At 43.0% G+C, this 17,842-nt stretch overlaps 2 protein-coding genes and 2 non-coding genes across 4 annotated transcripts; 3 read left to right on the top strand and 1 right to left on the bottom strand.

The window, feature by feature from the left end:
- The first annotated feature begins 477 nt into the window (after nucleotides 1–477).
- Nucleotides 478–551, top strand: trnai-aau (transfer RNA isoleucine (anticodon AAU)). The gene has a single exon. It is a non-coding gene; the product is annotated as a tRNA-Ile (tRNA).
- Nucleotides 552–848: 297 nt separating this feature from the next.
- trnaq-cug (transfer RNA glutamine (anticodon CUG)) lies at nucleotides 849–920 on the top strand. Its single transcript has one exon. It is a non-coding gene; the product is annotated as a tRNA-Gln (tRNA).
- A 183-nt stretch (nucleotides 921–1,103) lies between these two features.
- Nucleotides 1,104–5,901, bottom strand: exosc9 (exosome component 9). The gene is made up of 12 exons (XM_085163899.1): nucleotides 5,756–5,901; nucleotides 5,451–5,545; nucleotides 5,242–5,361; nucleotides 4,377–4,479; nucleotides 4,146–4,283; nucleotides 3,940–4,022; nucleotides 3,044–3,176; nucleotides 2,419–2,507; nucleotides 2,158–2,304; nucleotides 1,711–1,877; nucleotides 1,529–1,604; nucleotides 1,104–1,433 (listed from the first exon to the last, which is right to left on the bottom strand). The coding sequence occupies exons 1-12, from the start codon at nucleotides 5,819–5,821 to the stop codon at nucleotides 1,370–1,372; spliced, it is 1,281 nt and encodes a 426-aa protein (XP_085020025.1). The 5' UTR covers nucleotides 5,822–5,901; the 3' UTR covers nucleotides 1,104–1,369.
- A 1,725-nt stretch (nucleotides 5,902–7,626) lies between these two features.
- Nucleotides 7,627–17,210, top strand: clgn (calmegin). Its single transcript, XM_085163268.1, has 15 exons — nucleotides 7,627–7,855; nucleotides 10,426–10,683; nucleotides 10,788–10,861; nucleotides 10,986–11,044; nucleotides 12,125–12,266; nucleotides 12,348–12,429; nucleotides 12,574–12,766; nucleotides 12,907–13,096; nucleotides 13,467–13,580; nucleotides 13,671–13,827; nucleotides 14,080–14,295; nucleotides 14,394–14,510; nucleotides 14,602–14,752; nucleotides 14,853–14,995; nucleotides 15,874–17,210. The coding sequence occupies exons 2-15, from the start codon at nucleotides 10,426–10,428 to the stop codon at nucleotides 15,946–15,948; spliced, it is 1,971 nt and encodes a 656-aa protein (XP_085019394.1). The 5' UTR covers nucleotides 7,627–7,855; the 3' UTR covers nucleotides 15,949–17,210.
- The last annotated feature ends 632 nt before the right edge of the window (nucleotides 17,211–17,842 follow it).

The following is a 17,842-nucleotide window of genomic DNA, read 5'->3' as shown; positions in this document are numbered from 1 at the left end:
GATGTGTTTTTTATTCATACCATCAGTGTGTAGTTGGTGCATTGTGTGGTTATTAATGTGATGGCTTGTGTTAATTGTTTGATACGAAAATACCATTTTTACAAAAGTTTGGAGAGTTAAGCAAGGTTTATTAGCTTTTACAAGAAAACTACAATGTTTTGCTGATTTGGTGAAGGGTTTTCTTATTTGTGTGTAGAGTTTTGCAAAAATAGCCAATAGTTACAAAAATGTGCTTAAGCCATCAGAAAAAACTGTAAATGGTTTAAAGCTTTCAGCACATAACCAAAAATCTGTAGTCAGTACTCAGCAGCCTACATTTAAGTGTGAACACCAGGGTGTAGGACCAAAAGTGATTTAAAAACTGATTTATGGTGTTCTTACATCCGCCACAGAGGTTATATAATTGGTGCTATGTAGCCGCCATTTGTCATGAAACCTGTGAGCTATTTAAGTATGACTGAAAGGCAGGTTCAACGTGGCCGGTTAGCTCAGTTGGTTAGAGCGTGGTGCTAATAACGCCAAGGTCGCGGGTTCGATCCCCGTACGGGCCAACTTCGTTTTATTTTATGTTGTTTCAAGCATTCTTTCGCTCATACAAACATCTGATCATCCGGCAGTTTTCTTCCCTTTATCGAGGTCTTGTTCGCATGCTAGTCCATATCGGGGCTATCTCATCACAAATATGCTAACTAACTTCAGCTAACTTGCTTGACGAAGCAAGAAAATGTTTATTTTCTTTTTCAGAAAAACTGTATCGCTCTCAGTGAGAAAAAGTAGTGTCATAGACTTTAACGAAATGCCATCATGTTGTCTATATGGATCAAACCTTCTCGGTGTGTCACAACGGTGGTTCCATGGTGTAATGGTTAGCACTCTGGACTCTGAATCCAGCGATCCGAGTTCAAATCTCGGTGGAACCTAAACTTTTACTTCTCTCCAGCTGCTACTCCTTATCATTATCATAATTGTAAATGTCTTCCATTAACAACACGTGCTTACTTTAATTAGTTTACACATTGAAACGATGTTAGGATATTTACAGCTTCTCAGTTTGCATTTATGATTCATAAAACCCATTAGATGAAGCCAGAAACGCTGTTAGAAAAAAAAGCTATTTAATTTTATTTGAAATCGACGTAGGAAATACATCCCTGCAAACAAACTGAAATATAAAAGTCTGGTGTGCACAGATGAACTATCTTTTAACATTTTCACTTTCTGTACATTTGTTTGAAACAGTTACAAACATCAAGTTAATGTTTTGTTTCTGAGCTGCAGTCACTTCAGGTGGGACTCGTTGAAATCCAGCTCAGTGTTTATAATAAAACGTTTTGACGTTTTGGAACAAATCCCCATCTGCAGTCGTTCCTCATTTTTTCTGCCGTTTCTTGGATGCTGCTGCCCCCTTCTGGTGAGACTTGGAGCCTGTATTTCTGAGAGCAATAAGAAATCAGTTAAGAACAACCACATCAATATAAAAATATTTATCTGCTAATTACATTCATTAGAAAAGAACAGCTGTGCTTACTTTGGTTTTTCTGGCACCTCAGGGTTTAGTATGACCACATCCTCCTCTTCACTGTCTGATATCTCAACCACATCTCCTGTAAGACAACAAACTCTCAGTTCAAGCACATTTTTATTCTTTTCCTCTAATCGGCAAACCTGACTTTTACATCAAACTGTCCAAATAAATAAATAATAAACCACCTTCGCCCACATCCATCTTTGTCACTTCTTCCACTTGCTCGTCACCACTGTTGTCATTTTTTTCCTCTTCATAGTCATCTTCATCATCCTCCTCCAGTCCCCAGCTGTTCTGCAGCCCCTGCCCCACCTGTCCAACACCAGGGACTGGCACCACTGGGGATGGCACCCTAGCATGTGTGGTTAAGGAGACTAAGAACAAGGAAGTGAACACATTTTCTTTGTTGCTGTCACAGACTGTATATAAAATCTGGATGTAGTCATTCAGTTATAAACCTTAAAAATAAACTTCATGTTGTTGACTTAAAATTTGTAGACGTAACAAATCCAGTGAAAAGTGGCATCTGTTTTTGGCAATCGCCCCCTGCTGGCCATTTGAAAGAATGCCATGACACCGTGTCCCATTTTTCATATGCTTTATATCTAAGCTTGTAATTCGGTTCAGGATACGTCTGAGGTGCAGCTTCGCCCTTCTGGATGATGCCATTGGCTGTTTCTGTCACATCCGTCATCTCAACCGGAGTGTCGTCCTTTTTCAGAGCTGTGATTCGGTCCTGTGGCATGGACTCTGCAAATCCACACTTTCCACCGGCCTTCCTGTATTTAAAATACACATTTTAAATACAGGAAAATACACTGTTTTTAATTTAGCTTCGAAAATGATTCTAGTTTAAGACTGAAGTTTGGCAGTGAGACCAAGTCTCTGCTCACCTGGCTTTCCTGTCATTCAGCAGGGCTTCGCTGATGAGCTCTGTGATCTCAGACACTTTGACACCAGCTATCTTACTGCACCTCATCACCTTCAACAAAACACAGAAAAAAGTCTATTACTCTGATAAAGAATTATTGTACTGAACAGTTATTTCACCAACATATCAGCCAAGTATCTGTTAATTTTAGAGTAAGCAAAAAAATCATTTGGGCCTTGTAATATTTCACTGGCAGAGGGATGAACTGATTCAATTATATTCCAGCAGATTTTGGGAGCAGCCTGTTTCAAACAAAGCTGAAGATCAGACAACTGGACAAAGATCTTAATTAAACCTCATGAGGTTCAGCCATGATGTCTACAGACCTCTGTGGCCTAATCACAGAAGATCTGTGGACAGACCTCAGCGGCGAGTGTATGCAACAACATTTGCAGGACAAATAGTTGGAAAACTCCAAACAAGAAAGACTCTCTGCTGCTGCAGATACCTTCAGCACATGTCATATCTCCCATTCATAAGTCCTCACGAAACTTTGCATTGAAGTAATTCATTTCTTAATTTATACCTTTTGGAAATCAGCCCATTTTCACTCACTCACAGTAACAAAGAGCTTTTAAGGAGCTCACCTGCTCTTTAAGCAGCATGATTCCTCCGCTGGACTGGATGGAGCAGATCTCCCTGTGTTTGTTCATGGCGATTACCAACAGGCCATCCATCACTCGCTCCTCCCGCTCACACGGGTCCACCAGCAGGTAAGTGCTGCAGAGAAACAACGAGGAAGGTTAATGTTCAAACAAGTGGTCACCTGCAGGTACTCAGAAGGTCAGCAGGAAATAAGTGGACTGTTTTAAGAAAACAGCCTGAGATCAGTTAAGTTACTCCCCTGATCGCCTGCATGTTACTGCAGTTAAATGCTGAGGCTGGATCAGGTGACCCTGAACACTCACTCAGTTGTGCCGCTAAAGTCAAATTTCTATTCACTCTCACTGGCAAATTTATTAGGTACACCTCGCTAGTATCAGGTTGAGATGATCTGAGTTTTATCATGTGTGCACTGATCATAAAGATGGTGAGCAACAACCCTCAGGCAGGCTGTGGAGTTGAAACAATGCACATTTGGTCCTGAGGAAGCCAGAGTTTCCCAAAAAAAGGTCCCTCACAATATCACTGATTCATGCTTTCACTTCGTTTACCCCAAATTCAGGCGCTATCATGCAAATGTCACAGCAGAAATCAAGGTGCTGTCAGACCAGGTGATGTTTTTGCATGTGGGAAAAGAAGATCAGCAGTTTCTGAAATACCCTGGCCCGTGTAACACCAGCAACCACGGCACTGTCTTCATGCCTCAATGCACTGAGCTTCCCCTCACTCCCCAGCTGGTCATGGCAAGCTGATGAGGGCTGCCCCTCCACGAGTTTTGTTCTGGTGGAGGTCTGAAGTGACTCTCTATAAACACTACTGAATATACTGATTAACATTTTGATACAGAGGAGAAGAAATCTTGTGAGAAGCAGTGTTTTACCCTTGTTGGAAGAAGGCGAAGCTGACGCTGATGGGCATGTGGTAGATACTCAGAGGAATGGGGTCTCTCTCCTCTGGACTGTACTGAAGACAGAAATTTAAAAAACAAATAAAATACAGCTAACATGAAAACAATAACATCATCATTTTTCTCCCAGCAGGTCCAGGGAAGCTCAGACACCACCTGCTGTGGTGCTGCTGACTCACCACTGTGACTTCCTGTCCCTGGGTGCTGACGTCAGGGCGCCTGAAGTGGCACAGAGCGGTGATGGCGGCGATGCTTGCGGCATCCATCAGGTTTCCATCATTATTCAGTGTGTGAACATCCACCCTGATCTGCCACACCTAGAAACCCGCAAGCAGGCACCACCACCATCATCATCAATAGATAAAGCTTCTTTCTGTCTGTCTTGTCTGTCTTGTGTGTGTGTGTATTACCTTTTCTCCAGACACCACACACAGAGACTCCGTATCGATGCACTTGGAGTTCCTCAGGCATCTCTCCAGCTGTCTGTTTAGCTTCACTGACAGCTCAGACTGTCTGGAAACACAGAAAACCCCACAGATGATTTCCACTCTCTGCACCAGCAGTCTGTCTAAATGAACCAGACAGCCCCAGGGGACGAACACTACTCAAAAAATTGTAATTAACAATAACTGCACAGGTCATCTATAATTCACCAGCTATCATTCTCCAAACACAGAGGTCCTCTTACATATTATTTCCATGTAAACAGAATTGTTGGTAAGCTAAGCTACAGTAGATCAAGCCTTAATTGCCTCACTTTGAAGCCAGGAGCAGGAGACACATAGATCAGATGCCCAAGCCACCTCAGCTAGTTCCTTACGCTATGAAGGAGTAGCAGCTGTACTCCGTGCGCCGCCTGAAAGAACGAGCTCCACACCCCGGCTCTACGACTGAGCACAGACTGCCTTTGGAGAAGCTCGTGTCTGTCGCTGGCATCCACAATCTCAGTCACTAACCACAGCTCGTGGTGGCATAGATGGACACCTGTTGTTTCATGGTAACCTTTCTCCTCACCAAAACAAAAGTGCCACCAGTCCCTTTATCAGTCTCCCGCTGCATACATCCCCAACCCAGTCGGTACTCCACCCTCATCCAACTGGGAACCACGGCCTCAGAACATGGAAGCTTATTATGGATGCTTTCCAGTCACCAGATCTAATTAAATTCAGGAACAATGTCCCTACACTCCATAGAAAAAAAAACCGAGCTTATTTCTTTATATTCCAGCGAACATAAATGAATGAGCTGAATTCAAAGAGTGAGGTTCGTCCTCACCTTCCCTGCTCAAATCCCGGTGAGGCCATCGGGGACAGCTCGATGTTGAAGAACATGATTCCTTCATTCGGTCGGCTTTCTTTAGGAGCCACCAGCTCGCACGACACCTGCGCCATGACCCTGCGGGAAGCCGTACAGTGAATACACAGCTCAGTGTACACAGATGCTCAGTTTGACACACGATTGCAAACATGTGGCTGCAGCTTCACCTGGTTTGTCCCAGATCCACAAAGCAGCACCCATAGTCAGTCCCAAAGCTGATCTTAATCTTCCTGTAGTCATAGGTCTGTCGTCCATCCAGGCGCTGAAGGAAGAGAACAGAAACAGGACACATGAGTGCGGATGAAAACCTGTAGGTGTGCTACGGTAAGGCACTATAATACACATCAATCCTCTCTAAAACAGAGCAACGATGCCAGGATAGGACACTGATATATGTATTTCATGTTAAACCCTCAGGCTGCGCGCGCGCGCACACACACACATAACAGCGCGTGCTGATTATCGCACCCACCTTTTTCTCTTCGATGGCTTTAAGCAGGAAGTCCCGCTCGCAGTTGGACAACGGTGTGTCCTTCATTCTGTTTTTGTTATAATATACTGATCTGATTCACCGCTCCAAAAAGCATGTGGCCGCCATCGATGTTTTTTTTAACTCTAACCCGGAAGTGCAGAAGACACGTGAACGTAAAAGCGGCTAGATGATATATTTTTTCAACAATTGGCATATCTAAAATTATTAATATTAAGTATTTTATTAAACTCGTTTAAATTCATTTAGAATCTGTATTTGTGTCGTATTTCGTTATTTTTGATATGTTGGGCGTAGAATTTATTGATAAGGGTCTTTTATTTTGAAATCCTGCGCGGTGTGATGGTTTGATGCCTTTAGTGACATATTAAAAGCTTGTCCTTTATAGCTCTCAGTAGCTGTTTTTTATTGTTTTGGAGGAATTTGGAAATTTTGGAAAACACATCACAAAGCAATAAAAAATGGGCAAAATGTATTTAGTATGAGATTATTCCATTCTTTAAATGTTAGTTTATGTTATGCATGAAAAATAATAATAAAATTCATGTTTTGTCACTCAGTTACACTGAAATATATTTGATAGAAAGGTTTCACTCAAAGAAGGTAAAATTGTCAGTCCTTTGTAGGCTTTTGTGAATGGCATTAAGCGCAATATTAGTAGATTTGCGGCCTCACAAACTAGAAATAAATGTTAATATTATGTGTAATAATATATGAGTATATGCTGCATGTAAGCTTTCATATATCTCCTTCAAATTGTCTTTTCAGCACAGCAGACCACCTGTTTTCATCTCATCTTGTCCGTAGCATCCTCCTCTCACACACCAACCCTCTACATGTCTGCCTTCACTACATCCATGAACCTCCTCTGTGAGAGTCCTCTTTTCCTCATGCCTGGCAGCTCCATCTTCAACGCCCTCCTCTGCACAAGTCCAAACTATCCCAGCCTGCCTCTTTAGCTTTGTCTGTAACCTGCTCCAAAACTGACTTCTTCCTCTGATGTACTCATTTCTGATCTTGTCCATCCTGGAGGCTCACAATGAAAATTTTAGCATGTTTAACTCCACCTCCAGCTCGGCTTCCTGTCTTTTTATCAGGACCACCTTCACAGCCGGTCTCATACCATCACGAAAGCCTTCACTTTCATTCTTGCTACTGTCTTTCTACCACAAATCATCACTAACACGTGTCTAAATCCCCTCTACCTGCACTTTCTTCTTCATGTGTTGCTTTGGATGGTTGACTCCAGGAATCAAAATACTTTATTCATTCAAGAGGAAATTATGTTATATGTCATATTTAAAATAATCTACCTTTACTAGCTTTGGTTTCTTCTGTCTTCACCATTAGGTCTGCCTCCCTCTTCTAGTCTTGGTTTTTCCGATTTTCATTCTTCTTCACTCCAGAGAATACCTCCACCCTTTCAGACTCTCTTCTAACTCCTCCCTACTCTCAGATCACAGGTTAATCTGCAAATCATAGTTCATGGGAACTCCTCTGTCACATCATCTGTCAGCTTGACCTTTACCCTGACAGACAATAAAGAGCTCTGAACTTGTTTATTTTACTTTTTTCTCTAAATTTTGTATTAATAAATGTATTATTTAGAGAAATGTATTTTTCTCTAAATAATGTCATTAAGCTTTTTCATTTGTGTAATTTGTAAGCTATTTTTTATTTATATATGTATTCATTTACTTTTTTAAAAAAAATTCAAGATTCAAGATTCGTTTAGTTATGTGTTTAATGCTGAGTGTTCCTTTTCAGTCATTTCATACTTATGAATACCGCTATGCTCTTAATTTCTGCGGTGCCTGAATGCACCCTTTACGCTTCCAACCACCCCTGGTGCGCATGCTCAGTCGCAAAGGAACCTGTTCTCAGCGGCGCACCGTTATCCGGGCCGAGCTGTCATCCACGGTCCATCTCCTCCAGCAGATAACCGTGCTCTCCTCGACTGTATCCCAGTAGTATTCAGCGGGCTCACCCCACATAACTATTCCCGTGTTTTTGCGTGGAGAAACAGTTTTCATCGACGGAGTTTTTTTTTTCTTTTCTCCGTGATATCCAGGAGGCGCTAAGGTTTGTTTGCGCTCATTCAATCTCTCTCCATCCTCCCTGTGCGACATCACTGCTAATGTAGCCAGCTAACGGTTGCTGTTCATTCATTTCTGCAACCGAAGAATGCGATATTCGGCGGCCTTTTGCTTTCAAATTAATCATTAGCATCTTCTAATTTAAACACCAATGTGTGTTGAATTAGCGGGCTGGTACGAGCCCGTTAGTTTATTTCTGGCTAAGCTTATCTTGTGCTAACGTTTGCCGTTTGTGACTGGCGCGCTAACATCAGCTAGCCGAGCAGCTCCTGCAGCCAGAGCCGCTCTCTGAAAGAGCCTGGACGTTGCTGTGTTTGGTGGCAGCCATGTTAGCGCCTCTGACCTTTATTTTTTAGGGTTTTTTTATTCCTATTGTGTAAACGTGTGTTATGATAATGGTTATAAATGGAAAAATGTCACAATGGCGCTGTTTAGAGTCAACCAGATGCTGATAAGGCATGTAGCCCCTGCACACTTCAGCAGGAGGACTGAAGCTTGACTGTGGGGTAAAGATAATGACAGCTGTTGAGTACTAGATTATGTCCACTAATAAATCTGTTTGCTAAAGGGGGAGTTACCTGCATAACTGATAGACTGACACCAGGTAAGATATGGTCGATGTGTCCTTGCAGGGTATTAGCATGGCAGGCCAAGTTGAGACACCTGAAGCCTAAAACCCCAAACCATAGACAGAATAAAAGATGGGTGTAGCTCCTTGGTTTGAAAAGGGAAGCCAGTGGGAAAGTGACTTACCTAGTGGTGCTCCAATCCAAATTTTCCCAGTTCCAAGATAAATAACTAGACCTCACATGTCTCCAGATAGGGTTTGATCTAATTGAGCGTTGATCTAATGCCAGTATTTGATTAAGCTGTATTTCTCATTGTGTGAAGGAAACTAGGAATCATTCTCTCGGTGCTAAGGCAACATCAAGCTCAACTTAACTCTGATATACTGACGTTTTAAAATAAACTTAGGCTCATTCATACAAGATTTTATAATTTGCTAATAAAAGCTGGTAATTTAGTTTAGAAATTGACTCCTTTTATTTCAATGAGAAGAATAATGCATGACATCAGGCGCAACACAAACAATATATATTTTTAAATGCATTGGTAGTTTTCCATTTCCTTTCTGTCTGAGACCTTTTACTGTTCAGCTGAAATTATGCATCGAGTGTTTCACAACAAGTCACAACAGTGGAACCAGTGTCCTCCTAGCTTCTAACAAATATAATGTCTTTCTGAACAAATGTACAGAGGTATAGTAAACAAACAAATGAGTCTTTGCTGAGCTTCTTCATCCTGGTACCACAGTTTCTAGTTTAATAAAAAAATATGAAGATATATGACACAAACATGTGAAGAAAATCAGTTGATGTTGAAGGTGTGAAATACCTCCAGACTGTTAACTTCCCCCAGTCTAAATTAGCTCTTCAGCATAAATACAGGACATAGAACTGGGCTGTTTATGGGCTGTTTGTTGCGGATATCCCATCCAGCTTTTTGAGTGAGGATCTGGGCCATATCTTTGGTGCATTCCTATTCAGTTGAATTATTTTTACCATAAGCCTGATCAGTTGCTCAGGCAGAATAAACTAATATATTCTGCTATATTTTCAGTTTACTCGTTAACTCAACGTTCATTAAACATCACACCTTTAACCAGACTCGCGCACTTCAACCAGGCATTAACATCTCCACATGGCAGTCACAACAGGGGAAGATAAAACCGTGATAAAACAGAACGGTTACACCCCATCAAACTTACCTGATATTTAAATGTTGAGCTCTCTTTCAAACTGAGCTTCGCTTTCAGTCCAAAGATGCAAACACACGAGCAACAGCACAATGCCTTTAAAGATAAGACAGCTTTTTCACTATGCTGCTCTTTCATCATCTCTCCCTTATGTTCATCACAATCCCTTTGATCCTCCTGCACTCTGTTGTTAGCAAACAGAACAACACCAGTTTGGGAATTAAACTTAATTAGGAATTAAGGGAAAGCATGCCGCTGTGCTGTCTCCAGTGATGCTTTTCATTTCCTGCTGCTCGCAACAAGAGCGAGCGGGTGTGGGCTGATCAATGGGAGGTTATTGAAGCTGAGGTTCAGCATGCTAAATCGACACCGTTTAGATTTCAAATGCGTATTCATACTGTGCATGTGCTGCAAAAAATAAGAAGGATATTAAAAGATGTGTAGTGAAGTAGAGGTGTTGCTCCTAAGGCGTTTCTTCTGGTGGAAAAACAGCAGAAAATGTGCAGATTTTTTCTTTTAAGAGTCATGATCTGAGGATACACGTCATTGATCTTGTAGGATTGTGTCCTAATGTAACCTCCATGTCTGTAGTTTTTTTTCCCCTCTAACCCTCACCCACTTGTCTCTCCTCTATTTTTATCCCTGACACGACGCACACACTCCCCGTTGTTCTCCATAAATAAAATCCATCTCACTCACACCTGCCTCTTCTTCCCATCCCCCTCCCGCGCCCTTTTTTACTCTGGCTCTAACACCATGCACATCCCTTATCTCACACTTCTGTAACCCTCCTGCTACAGATGAAATTGGAAAAAGGCTGGACGTGGCTCCTGCTGCTGCTTATATCCACCCTGGCTGTGGCAGCTGTGGCGGCCCACGAGAAGCAGTCGGAGGCTGATGTTTCAGACATCGTCGTTGACGACGACGATGATGACATGGGCTTAGATGAGGAGGAGTTAAAGGTCCTGATGGCGGAGGATGAGAGAGAGCAGGTTAAAGAGACGCACAGCAAGAGCACAGCCAGTGAGAAGGACACTGACTCCAATGTCTCCTTCCAGGTCTGGAGCAGAGCAAAAATCAGGAAATCTAGTAAAATGATTTGAATCTGAAGATTATTTGATGGCTGCAAAGCCTCTTATTGTATCCTTTATTATATCACCAGGTAACATACAAGACTCCTGTTCCCACTGGAGATGTGTACTTTGCAGAGACATTTGATGATGGTTCACTGGACAGGTATTGTTTAACACACAAACTTCCAAAATGAAGCCCAAACTTATTATATGGTCTCCCACAGAGATTTAGCGGATCAAAGTGTGTGTGTGTGTGTGTGTGTGTTTCATGATGTTGATCTCCACAGATGGCAGCTGTCAAAAACAGTGAAGGAGGACGCGGATGGTGACATCGCCAAATATGACGGTTTGTTGCTGTTCTCTTCCTCCTATTCAAGATGCGTGTCGGTGTTTTCCTCACATCACATATTCCTCATGCATGATTCCATTGTTTGAAAGGTCTGAAAATCTTATTTTAAGTTGCATTAAATTCAAAGTAACGCAAGTGTGTTGAAAGTACTAAACAAAACTATCAATTAAGCCTATAACAATCAAAGCAAACCACACTTTAAGTCAGGCTCATTGTAACATATGTAAGCACTCAAATTAGTACCTAAAACAGCCTTTTTTCTAATGGCCAACAGGGGGCGACTTCAGTGGTTCCAAAAAGAAATCAGACTCCTCTGGGTTCTGCGTTTGGTTCTGCTTCGATCTTGTCATATCGGCAAAATGGAAAAAATGCTTGATTCTTCACAATAAATTTTCTAACCAGTGGGACTGGTTGGCAGTTTTTAATAACTGACTGAAAATTTGCTCAGTCAGTTATTAAATGTAACTTCTTAAAACCTGCAGAAATTATGCTTTTAAATGATGATGATATTTATAATAGTTGGTCTAACTTGTATAGTATTGGCCACCTTTTCTTTTGGTGCTAATTGTACTTCATTTGGCAACATAACTGCTGCAGCATGAGGTTACGATACTTGAGCCAGAAACTGGTCCTCTTAAAGCTGTCTGACACACAGTGAGCACCACCACACATCCCAAAAAGTAGGCTTTTATGAAAAACGTTACCATATAACCCAGCGGTCCCCAACCCCCGGGCCTCGGACCGGTCCGTGAGTTGTTTGGTACCGGGCCGCGAGAGTTGAGGCTCAGGTGTGAAATGTGTAGTTTTCAGGGTTTTTAGCGTTATTTTGTTATCGTTTTTATCGTTTACTCGGTTTTCCTGGGTCTTTTCACGTGTGTTATGAATAAATCTTCTTTTTTTCGGTACCGGTACTAGTTTTATTTTGTTGTATTTATCCGCGACACCTTAAAGGCCGGTCTGTGAAAACCCACAGGACTAAAAGCTGTGGCAGTAAAAATAAAACTCAGACTGGTTTAAAAGAGACAATCGTCCATAATAATAAGTGTTACTGTCCATTTACCGTGTCTGTGGCTGCAGGGAAGTGGGCTGTGGAGCAGCTGAAGGAGAACAAGGTTCCAGGAGACCAGGGCCTGGTGCTGAAGTCCCGGGCTAAACACCACGCCATTTCTGCAATGCTGGACAAACCCTTTGTGTTCAAGGATGAACCTCTGGTCATTCAGTGAGTTCACACTTTGTCCCTCGTTATGAAGAGAAGTCGCAACCTGAACCCATTAAACAGTTTTGTTATGTGGCGTCGTAGGTATGAAGTGAATTTCCAAGATGGTATCGACTGTGGTGGAGCGTACATCAAACTGCTTTCCGACACTGGCAGTCTCAACCTGGTTTGTATACATGTTTTATAATCCACCATAATTAGCAAAACCTCCAGATTTCTGTGCTGTAATCTGATATTTGTGGTAGAATTGGGTGAATTTCTCTAATCCACCAAATGCTTAAGTATTTTTCTTTTCTGTTCTGCACTACAGGCGCAGTTCCATGACCGTACACCCTACACCATCATGTTCGGACCGGACAAATGTGGCGAGGACTACAAGCTGCACTTCATCTTCCGCCACAAGAATCCTCTGAACAGAGACATGGAGGAGAAGCACGCAAAGAGAGCCGACGTCGACCTCAAGAAATTCTACACTGACAAGAAGACTCACCTCTACACGCTGCGTATGGAGCTAATTTGAAGAGATTTAGCACTCAGTGTTGTTTTGTAGTATGATCTCATTTTACAGTAAGACTCCGATTTCATCAGATGACATTAAAATCCACTCTACTCTTCTACTTTGGTCACTTCTGTCTGTCATCAGTCCTGAACCCGGACAACAGCTACGAGCTGTTCATCGATCAGTCGAGCGTGAGCCGTGGCAACCTGTTGGAGGACATGGTGCCTCCGGTCAACCCGCCCAAAGAGATAGACGACCCAAATGACTCCAAGCCAGACGACTGGGACGAGAGGGCCAAGATTCCCGACCCAGAGGCCACGAAGCCCGATGACTGGTGACTATAGTCTCCATACTAGTGCACAGAGTGACACACAAGTTGAGGCTAGAACTGATGAGCGAAAATGTTCAGTTATTCTCAGTCTGGCTATCAGAACAACACCATCCACAATTGACAGGCAGAAAACTCTTCCTTGCTCTTATTTTGAAAGTTCAGTTCTATCCACTTTGGTCTGTCTTTGCAGCTAAGCTTGGACAAATCCAGAAACTATTGTTGTTCTTTAAACCAAATCTTTATTGATATATATTGTGTGTCAACATTAGGAGTACAGCGGAGGTCGTCAGATGGGGTCTTTATGGGTAAAAGAGGTAAAATGTAAAAGCATAATAGCAAATAACAAACCCTGCTGTGTGTGTGTGTAACAAAGGGATGAGGATGCACTTGCAAAGATCGAAGACCCTGATGCACTGAAGCCTGAGGGCTGGTTGGATGATGAGTCGGAGTTTGTCCCTGACCCCAACGCAGAGAAACCAGAAGATTGGTAAACAAACTCTTTCACCGCGGTCTTACAGTCATGCTAACTGGAATGAGGAATGGTTCAGGGTGACAGCTTGTCGCTGTGTTTCCTTAGGGACGAGGAGATGGATGGAGAATGGGAGGCGCCGCAGATCCCTAACCCAGCCTGTGAGACGGCTCCTGGCTGCGGGGTGTGGAAGCGTCCCATGATCAACAATCCTCAGTACAAGGGCAAGTGGAAAGCCCCCCTGGTGGACAATCCTAACTATCAGGTAACTATTGTTCTGTGGTTTTATACACATAACTTAAATTGATGTCACAGTGTCCACCAAGTTGCCCCTGCACGGCTGGTACTTTACGATTTTCATAGTTTTTTTTAATTAATGTATTATTTTTTTTATCTCTAGACAAAAGCTAAAATGTGTATTATTAGTACATCTTATCAGCGAAACAGCATTGGCCAGTATATTTGTATTTGTGAGTCCTTCTGACTGTATCCTCCGTGCTTTGTGTTGTCTCCTAAGGGAGTGTGGAAGCCTCGTAAGATCCTTAACCCGGACTATTTTGAGGACCTGCAGCCGTTCAGGATGACACCATTCAAGGCTCTGGGACTGGAGCTGTGGTCCATGACCTCAGATATCTACTTCGACAACTTTATTATCACCTCTCACAAGGAGGTTGCTGACCGCTGGGCGTCTGACAGCTGGGGGCTGAAGAAACTGGTGGCCAGTGCTAACGAGGTCAGCAGCACGTGTGCGTGTGACGTAGCACAGAGCTGTCACGTTTCTGTGCAGAAGCTCTCACGGTTTACTCTTTGTCTCTCCCTCCATCTCAACAGCCAGGGATTTTCGCTCAGCTGATGATGGCAGCAGAGGAGCGGCCGTGGCTCTGGGTGATCTACATACTGACAGTAGGCCTTCCTGTGGGACTGCTCGTGCTCTTCTGCTGGCCAAAGGTACCAAGACCCTGCTAAACATTCATTTAGACTTCAGATCATAGGCGCAGCTTCCTGACTTTTGCTGCGACGTCTCGTATTTGCATCCCAGAAATCGGATGATGACTACGTGTACAAAAAGGTGGATCCGCCCAAGGCTGATGTGGAAGAGGAAGAAGAGGAGGAGGAGGAAGAGGAGGAGGAGGCAGCAGTAGATGAAGAAGACAAAGGAGCTGAAGCTACAGAAGCAGCACCAGCTGCAGGTGACACACATTCACCTATTGATACATTTATACTGCACTGTTCTGGATCATATTTTCTCCCCTTACTGTCCTCTTTGTTTTTTTTCCTCTAATGCAACAGAAGAAGCCGAGGAGGATGCAGTAGCAGGAGGGGACAATGTAGAGGGTGACGATGAAGAAGAAGAAGAGGAGGAGGAGGAGGAAGAGGAGGAGGAGGAAGGAGAAGAGGAAAGCAAAGCTCCAGGGAGAACATTAGAAGATGAGGTTGGTGTCATCTGTTCAACAGGGGGAAATGATAAAAAATTAACAGCTGTGCAGTCAGGGAACTTCTCAAGTCTTTGACATATTTTCTTTCTATTTACCACCAAAAGAGGATAAAATGAAACTATCAAGATGTGACTTAAGTTTAGCTTTAATTTAAGGGGTTGAACAGAAACAGTTGCGTAAATTGTGGAGGTATTACAGCCATTAATGCAGTGACTGTTTTGATTTGTCTCACTGTGCTGCTAAAAGCCCAAACTCACTCTCTGTTTACAAGATGACTGAAATGAGATCAAAATATGTTTTTAGAGAAACAGATTTTCCGTAGCTGAACTGGTGGAAGCTTGCCTCTGGATCGCTCAGGGTCTCTCAGCCCGTCTCCACGTTTGTTATCAGCACACTCGAGTCTGCTGCTGTCTGGGGCTCTCTTTGCCTTTATAGATATCCTGCAGTAGAGGTGGGCCGGTAGTCCAAAGCATCCCTTAATGAGGGGCTAATGTCCTCGCTCAGAGCGGTGCAAGCAGCAGTAACCCTAAGGGGGCAAATGAAAATCCAAACAGCCTCAAACTTCACTTCAGCTGACAGCGATACATCTGAGATTTTGATACAGTTCACATCACCTGTTTCTGGACCATAAAACCCGACATTGCTGCAGAATTGTAACACAGCCACTAGAATAAAACTTTAATCTTACAGGTCACTTGGGAACTGTCGTTTGCGTTTGCAAGACGGGCTTTATGGTCAAAACTGCCCAATAACTCTCAACCCGACATGTCCCTAACACCTCATAAAGCTTTTAACATTTTAATAACGTGTCAGCTGCACGAGTGCTGTGGTACAGCTCCAGCATCACAGCTGACGCTTCGCTTTCTGTCCCGCAGATGAAGGATGAAGGAGACGTTGCCGAAGAGAGCCACAAACAAGCAGTGAGAAAGAGGAGGGTACGGAAAGACTGAGGAGGCGAACGTCATGCCTGCTGTCTCCTTTCTGCCCCAACGGGGAAGAGGTGGAAGGGTCGTCTCTGCCGCCGCCGCTGCTCCCTCCTCCCTGAGCGGAGCAGCATGCATTTCCTTTAACTGGTAGCCTGCTCTCACCCCACCGGCTGCCCCATCCACTCCTCCTCCTCCTCATCCACCCACCCGCACCACATCCTGTACCATCCCCTCGTCTTGTTTCTCCCTCTTCCCGTCTACTCAGATAAGCTCCCCAGAGAGTCTGTGCATTTAGCTGTTTACCCTCCTCCATCCACTTTCTTCATCCTTCTCTCCTTCTATAAGCCATCGCTGTCGAAACGCCTGTCAGCCCTAAAACGAAAAAAGGCCCCGCCCCTCCTCCACCACAGTTCCTGCTCGCCGTGTTTCTTCTGCCATCATATCCTGTCCTCTCGGAGCAGCAGAGAGCGCCTGTGCGTCGTTCGTCCCATTTTTACCGCATATCGTAGGGGCTACTTCTCTCAAGTTAGACTCCATTCTCTCAGTGTCCTTTTTCTTTTTTTAAGAACGTGTTCAAGGACACCGTTTGGCAGATTTTCTAAATGTTCGGGTTTCAAGAGCAGGAGAGGATGCCGGGCTGTGAGGAAGGCTGTGTGAGATGTTACTACAACTTCAGGACAGACAAATTCGTCTCAGCTTAGGGTTAAAGATTACCTCTTCTAAAAAATAAAAAAAAAGATGTTATGTTTAGATTTCAGCTAGTTTGTAATGAGCATTAGTTCCTTTCATGTGTGTTTTATACTAAGTTATAGCATTTAAGAACTGAGGACTAGCACTGGTTACCATATTTATTGTTTTTGGTTGTAATTTCTTTTGCAGTACAGATAAATTTAATATTGCCGTGTTTTAAATGACTCGAGGCAGATTTCCTGAAACTAAATGCCGCTGACGTGCTTACTTTGAGCCAAGGTCTGAAATCAAAGTGAAACTGTCAGCGCTTTGAGCAAAAATAAGTACAGTTAAAGTCTCGGCCATCAGTTGGAAGACAGAACAAAAAGCCGTGTGGATGTGTCTCATTCAGCAGTGCTTTCCCAGAATCTATCCCGGCTAGCCGGAGGTCTGATCTAGTTTGCAGCCTGGGGAAGACGTTGACGCTCGTTTGTTTTCTATTACTGTCTCAAGCTTTTTGTAGTTCACCTTCTCGCCACACACTGGCAGATATCCCTGTTTACATTTGTTTGCAAATTGTACATTGCTCTTGAAAATAAACTTATTTAATAAGAAAACTTATTCTGGGATTTATTCAGACTGGACAAAGATGCATACGCCCTCTGTAAACACTTTTATGATGACTTTATGGACTTCAACAGTTTAGAAATAAATGGTCCCCATTAAAGTCAAAAATAATGATAAAGCAGGGAATGCTTTAGAGGAGGCCTCACTCATCATCTCTGGTTTGAAGCTGTCAATGAATATTAGGAATTTGATTATACAATTTGTGTAAATAATTGATTATGGAGACAGAGGAGCACAGAATGCAAGGCTGGATTTTTCAGACGTGCTGTTGGGGTCGATGCAGTGCTGCGTATACAGTGTGTTAAAGTCAGAACAGCTGATGGGCGGGGGACTAGGTGAAGCTCTCAAAGCTCAAACAAATGCTGATGGTGGACACGCTCATTTTGTGGCTTTAATATCCCTGTGGTTCCTTTTTTTTTTAATCTAAATGGCAAACCAAAGAAAAATCATACCCCACCAGTTTTAATCGCTGGACAGGTTAGAATCCAGCTGGAGGCCTGTGGAAAATGTGGAGTGCAGAGATTTAGAACTTTTAACCGTATTCTTATAAACTTTCATAAACCTAATAGTTAACTGACAGATAACCAATTAAATGACATGTTCTTGTTTTTCTGTGAAATAC

The sequence above is a fragment of the Neolamprologus multifasciatus genome, chromosome 6 (assembly GCF_963576455.1).
Source record: "Neolamprologus multifasciatus chromosome 6, fNeoMul1.2, whole genome shotgun sequence".
NCBI classification, from domain to species: Eukaryota; Metazoa; Chordata; class Actinopteri; order Cichliformes; family Cichlidae; genus Neolamprologus; species Neolamprologus multifasciatus.
This window is presented reverse-complemented; position numbering and strand designations above follow the sequence as displayed.

Bases quoted from the DNA above. Each gene is read 5' to 3' on its own strand.
- exosc9 (XM_085163899.1), bottom strand. From the start codon at position 5,821: ATGAAGGACACACCGTTGTCCAACTGCGAGCGGGACTTCCTGCTTAAA. The intron at 5,362-5,450 runs GTGAAGCTGCAG...GGCTTCCCGCAG, and splicing joins GTGGATCTGGGACAAACCAG to GGTCATGGCGCAGGTGTCGT. The intron at 2,508-3,043 runs GTGAGCTCCTTA...GTTTTGTTGAAG, and splicing joins TCATGCTGCTTAAAGAGCAG to GTGATGAGGTGCAGTAAGAT.
- clgn (XM_085163268.1), top strand. From the start codon at position 10,426: ATGAAATTGGAAAAAGGCTGGACGTGGCTCCTGCTGCTGCTTATATCC. The intron at 10,684-10,787 runs GTCTGGAGCAGA...TTATATCACCAG, and splicing joins ACTCCAATGTCTCCTTCCAG to GTAACATACAAGACTCCTGT. The intron at 12,267-12,347 runs GTGAGTTCACAC...GTGGCGTCGTAG, and splicing joins GATGAACCTCTGGTCATTCA to GTATGAAGTGAATTTCCAAG.